The sequence below is a fragment of the Pygoscelis adeliae genome, unplaced genomic scaffold, assembly GCF_000699105.1.
Source record: "Pygoscelis adeliae isolate BGI_AS28 unplaced genomic scaffold, ASM69910v1 Scaffold148, whole genome shotgun sequence".
Lineage (NCBI taxonomy): Eukaryota > Metazoa > Chordata > Aves > Sphenisciformes > Spheniscidae > Pygoscelis > Pygoscelis adeliae.
Genome location: NW_008825258.1, coordinates 169,697 through 175,983, shown reverse-complemented (window position 1 = coordinate 175,983; position 6,287 = coordinate 169,697). Strand labels below are relative to the sequence as shown.

General features: G+C 42.7%; 1 protein-coding gene across 2 annotated transcripts in view; it reads left to right on the top strand.

Moving 5' to 3' along the window:
- Positions 1-5,489, top strand: part of FHIT (fragile histidine triad) — a 503,760-nt gene extending 498,271 nt beyond the window's left edge. For both annotated transcript variants that reach the window (XM_009329489.1, XM_009329488.1), the window contains one exon: positions 5,170-5,489. In XM_009329489.1, the coding sequence (XP_009327764.1) occupies positions 5,170-5,199 (30 nt within the window). In that variant the 3' untranslated portion in view covers positions 5,200-5,489. The remainder of the gene's footprint in view (positions 1-5,169) is intronic.
- Positions 5,490-6,287: the final 798 nt, after the last annotated feature.

Below are 6,287 nucleotides of genomic sequence, written 5' to 3'. Positions count from 1 at the left end.
GACCTTTGCAGCGGTGCCGCAGCTGGCTCTGCGCCTGGTCTTGGACCTCCTCTGCCCTCCGCTGCTCGGGGACTGTCTGGGCATCGGTCGGCAGGTGGTGAGCAATTGCATTGTGCTTTTTATATTCTATTATTATTTTACTTTATTTCAATTATTAAACTGTTCTTATCTCAATCCATGAGTTTTCTCCCTTTTACTCTTCCGACTCTCTCCTCCATCCCACCACGGGGGGCAGGGAGGAGTGAGAGAGCAGCTGTGTGGTGCTCAGTTGCCAGCTGGGGTTAAACCATGGCAAAGGACTTGTCACTTCTTGAACACCCCCAGCATGTGCAGGCTCTGCAGGGCTGCTCACGGTGCTGTGTCTGCAGAGCCGAAGTTCAGCAGAACTTCATGTGGCTCTGGAGGAGGACAAGAAAAGGAAAAAAAAAAAAATGCTGTGGAAAGGATATTTAGTATATAGTTGCCCCAGTTAGTCACTCTCTTGCTTAGTAGCACCAAGATTTGACCTCTTTAGGAGCCATTCTTTGTTCAGTGTTGGCTGTCATATGGTCAGCTGTGTTTGATAACTGGTCGCTCTTTGAGGTGGATCCACGGTGGATCTTTACTCAAAGAGCAAGATTTGATGAAGCATCTTAATTTCCAATTTCCTATTTTCAGATGCACCTTTTAAATTTTCTAGCTATCTATAGCTGGATGTTTTGATAGTCTGTTTTGTGCATTTTAAATTACACGTGCCAGCAAAAAGGCTAAAGATTAAGAGAGTTACTAACCTTCAGATAGTATATGAAAAATGTTTGTCTTCAAAGGCAGTTTCACTCTGTGTTGTTGTTTCTGAAGAAATAACCAGGCTGCACAAGTTTCAGTAGAAGTTTTCCTATTTTATGCATAACTGAAGTAATACTTTTATGCCATTAGAAAAGTAGTCAGTCTTAAGTATGATGTCAAAACGTCCCTTTGCATAAAGGGGTTGACAGTGATATTCTGTTGCCTAGTGCTTTTTGAGTTACAAACATTCAATTGCTTTTAATTGCTTAACCATCTGAATATGTCATTCAACATGCAAAATTCATTTAAAAATATCTCCAAATAATGCAGGCTGCACAGTGGTGCAGGATTTCCAATGTCAATTCTCCCCTTCATCCCCAGTCTAGCAGTGTTTCTGGAGAATACAGTCTTTTCAACTTTGTCAGAGAATATGAATTTTATTCATTTTTTTCATCCCACTGTGAAAGAGAGACGATCTCATCCTTTGAGAGCACTCATCCTGCCTCACAGCTGCCTCTTCTGCACCAAGATCTCAGCATGTGTGAAAAGATGCTGTTCTATTGACTTCAGCAGGGAAATTACCACTGTTAGCAGCAGCTGACCAGAGGGAATTTAAGATGGCAATTTGGCTTGCATCTGGTTTTGCTCCGGCACCTCTGACAATCCATGCTGCTTGCATAAGAGTGAGCACCAGAGCAATCCCATCGCTTTCCTTAAATTTAGGCAAGTATGACAAGATGGCTCGCAACACCCTTCTTTGGTTGCTTTACTGCAAGAAAAGCCCTCCCATTATTTCTGGTACTTTAAACTGAATAAAAACACAAAACAATGATTATGCCTCAGAGCAGATCCACAGAGTGGATCTGGGACACGTGCCGTGCAGTGAGAATACAGCCAGCCTGCCCCAGAAGATGCCGTAGCTGGGCAGTATGGGCCACAGAGCAGGTTGTCTCCTGGGTGGCTGCCACAGTGACAACACAGACGTGGCCAGAGGTATTTTCTGCAATAGATGCTCCTCCACTGTAGGCAGCCTGTTGGCAAGCGGAATCACCGTGCAGTCATAGGAAACAACATGCTGTGGACTCTGGTATGAGGAATGGGAGCAGGGGAGAGGAGTACAGCAGGAAGGGACCCCTCAGTTGCGGGAGCCTTGCTTTATGAGCAGGGCAATTTTTGGAGCGCTTACACTGGAGTTAGTTAGACTCAAGGTGGTGCCTGGTCCTGGGGACTTTCCAGAGAACATTGTTGAGAGCTGTTCATGGCTGCACTTAGGAGCTGTTTGCATATAATCCCTAAGTAAATACACATCCTAGTAATCAGCTATAGATTTCACTGCACTCCAGACTTAAGTGCTATTAATTATATCCCCCACTCAGAAGCCTCCAAGAACCATTAATTAGAAAGCAGGAGCTGACAGTTTGCTTGTCTGTGTGAGACTGTTATGACCTGAAAGTGAAATATAAGCTTCAAAAGAAACATGTTTTATGAAGGTCACCTTGGAAAATATCATAACAATCTGTCAGGAGAAGAGAATGCAGCACTCCAAGTGTGCGTTTCAGTGTGACATTATGCTTTAAGTAGTTGGAAATAGCAAAGAGAAGATGGATCAGATCATAGGGTCTATGCTTTTTCACCCAAAATTCTCTTTTTTCTGCAGTGAGTACATATAAAGTAATCTTTTTGTCATTTCAAGCGAATGCAAGGAAAGTTAATATCAACAGAAATCCAACAGACAGACATAATCTGGCCCATGCTGGTGTTTTTGAAGTGTAAAACATCTAGAGCCACCACCTCTGCAGCAGGGAGAAGGTTTATGCACAGGAGTTAAATTATGTCTTCAAGGGAAGATGTAAACAGCCAGAAGAAGTGCAGTAACTGTACAGTAGTCATACCCACCCTTAGAAGGCTTAGGGCAAAACGGTTCCCCAAATAAATGTGATGTGCTAATGCACAGCAGCCTCAGCATCGAGGTTGATTGTTTTTCTGGTTGAAGCATATCATTATTCTTATGAAAACAAAGCTGCAATAGAGTTAGCTATGGCTATAAGTGAAACGTCTCCCTCTTGTAGGAGGTCAGCATAAGCATAATGTCCCCCTCACACCTATTCCAGGGTTCTATTTTGAGGCTGTAAGTAACACTGTGCTAACCATTATACACCTCATTTTCTGGACTTCCATTTCCCTATAGGTGGCCATTTAATTCAGCTGTAAAGAGTACATGAATTCCATACAGCACTGCTTGGATCCTGTAATTATAGCTACAGTAGAAACTTCGTGGCCAGAGACACAGACGAGATTGTATCACATAAAGGCAAAGCAGCGAATGCGTTACTGTTAGCAAAGAAAGCTGACAGAGGGCCAGATGTTCTCTTAACCTGCACATCCAGCAGCCTGAATGCTTACCTGGGCTGTCTGTCAAATACCAAGTATTTTCAGTCTGATCCATTCTTGATTCATCATTAAGCTTCGTGTGTCACATTGTATGAGAGGAAAATGGGGAAAGCCAAGCATAACTGATGGACGTTGTGTCCCAGGACCTGGGATAAAAGTGTCAAGGTACAGGACAACGCTGAGCTTCAAATAAGGATGATATCAACTGTGGTCAAGTACTTTTATACCCAAACCTGTGCTAAAATGGTGCTAATCCCTTGCCCCCAAAGCTGCAAAAGGATGCACTTACTAAGCAGCCAGACCCTCCTTCAAGCAGATTCACAAAACACGTGCCAAGTAATTTACAGGCTGCCATCAAACTGTCAGTCAAGAGGGGCATACAATGGAAACTGTTGCTCAAAATGCCATCAAAAGGGGAAACATATGTTTCAGTGAGGAAAGACAATCAAACAAAGAAGTAGGCGGCTGGGGAGTTGCAGCCGCAACAGCAGCAAGGATCCAAGCCTCGCGCACAGCCCCGGGAAACAAGTTCGGGGGCCATGCCCTCGTCTAACAGTTGGGTAACAGCTTTTTGTTTAATAAGCTGAAATAATTTTCCGAGTATTGAAGCCAGCTCTAAACATGCTCTGAAGTGAAGGTACAAAACTGAAGATACCAAGCAAAAAGCCCACTTCACACTCAATTATAAGCAAAGGTTTGTATCGTGTTATCCTATTGCTGTAGCTGCTGCATAATAGAACTGCCCAGAGAGACACTCTAACCAGCAACTCGAACGTGACCTCAAAGCTTAAAAGCTGCCTTTGTGTGAGTTTCGGTATCTAGGCTGTGTAGGTGGAAAGGCATTAATAACTCCTCCAGTAAGTAGTTATTTGAAAAAGGAAGGGGGTGATGGACATTGGAAATATATTGGACTGAGCGTACTTGAGGCTCTGTTGTTTGCCAGGATGTCAGTCTCTACATGAAAGGACAGGTATGTGCAGGGGTAAACCCAAATGTTTGCGTTAGTATCTGGGGCCGGTGCAAGCCTCCAGTTAACACTGCAATAACAATTGTGCCATGAGTTTGTGTAGGGATTTCGCACACAGTGTTCACAGCTGCAGTCGCTGCAGTTGTCAGGCTCTCAGCATTTCTATTTCTCTGCTTCAGAAACACCTTCCAGGTCTGTCATGGCACCTATTACAGGTCTTTTACTAGGATGGACCACCAATAGATGCATAAAATTGGAGCAGACATGAGAAGAAATACCCCATTCATTCTCCAGTGTCTGAGACTGGGAGCATTTTCAGGGTGATGGTCCCAAATCACTGGTGTGTAATACCTTGGCATTGGGTAGAGTTCCACCGCAGGGTCAGGATGGATAAGGATATACAAGAGATGATGGTTTTGAAAGAGCATTTGCAGGAGCTTATGTAAGAGATCATGCGCCCTAAAGACTCTTGCATGAGATTATTATAGCAAAATTGATCTGAAGAGTAAGAAGCTGGATTTGATGACACAAGATGCCCTTTCTAATCCTTTGTTCCTATGACTAGCGGTCAACAGAGCTGGGGACTGTGCTGTCTTACTCAGGGACATCAGAGAGGTGGCTTCAATTCATGTTTGTTTTTTGTAAAATGATCCTGACCTCCTTTGGAGGGTGCTTTGTGAGTTAGGAATGAAAAGCACAATGTGAAAGGCAGGCATTAGTATTATTTGGAAGTGAACTTTATTGAAAAAGTAGATAATATATCAAACAAATGCTCCTCTTTCTTGCTCTGATACATAATTTTAAAATAGTTGTGTGCAAGGATTTTCTCCTTTCCCTATTGCACAGGCTATAATAGGAGCTGAAATGTGCTGTGTGTGGATTTAACACTGAACGTTTTCTTTTGCCTATCGCTGTCAGTGTTTCCTGTTGGAACACACTAATAAGCACCTAACTCGTTAGTAATAAACAGCCTTACATTTTGTCTTACTAACAAAGATCAAAGATACTGTTATATGTAACTATCTGTTATGTTTGATATTTCTCAGGTAACAAAGCGTTTGAAAAACATTCCGTGACATAAGAAACTCCTCAGAAAGAAAGACTTCATTCTCCAGTTCTCAGTGGCCCTGGAGCTGCAGCTGAACAATTTTATGATGTTCTACAAATATGGGATTCTTCCACAAAAAATTTTAGTGGACCTTTGGATGACATCGAGGTTGAATTTCAGCTAAGACAACTAACAGCACTGATTCAAAATAATGCTCTGAGTAGTAACTCATATTTTTCTGAATTGTGCACTTAGGAACAAATCTTTTTAAATTGTCCCTTGGCCTAAATTGAAATAAAGCGCTAGCAAAATCAGGTAGCTACTGTGTTTTAGGTACCTTACAAAGTGTTTACTCCATGTTGTGCTTTTTGAGATTCGGTTATTGTATGTGGGCTATTACATCACAGAAAAATGAGATCTTTTAGCGGTATAACAATTCATAAAAACAAAGGCTTTCTTACAGACTAGCCAAGATAGACTTGGAGAGCTACCGTTTTGCCAGGTAAGGTAGTATAACAAGAAATATAACACTTCCTAAGATCTTTCCTTTCTCTGTTCCTTTTAATGCATTGCCACAATGTTTCTGGAGCTTAAGGTGATACAAAACACTTCTGCAAATCAATGACTATGTAAAGCTGCTCATGGGATAGTAATCACATTAGGGTTAGACTGGCACGAATGTCCTGCTTACAGCAACGAACAACATAAGTGAGAGCCACCCGTGTGGAATGCTCCCTCGGCAAGAAATGCCGTGTTCAGAGCCCCGCACAGGAAGAAACCCGCCATGGGTTAGTTGTTGATTGCTAACATGTAATAAAGACAAAAAAGTCAAACAACAGATGGAAGAGAGAAGAAATGAGTCTGCAAGATACTTATGAAAAGAGCACCCGTAATCTTGCTCTTGAATTGCAGGAAAGCAACAACTGAAGCTTTCTGTGTCCCCTGAACTCAGGATGGAAAATAAAATGTGCCAAGTCTTTCAATAAGAGCCATGCTGTGGGGGGCTGTAGGGTGTAGAGTCTACCTGAAGGCTTGAAGAGGTCAGGGTCAGGTCCAAACCAGAGCCTGGCAGTGCTTTGCATGCCTGGCAGCACAGTGTGGTCACTGTCATGAACA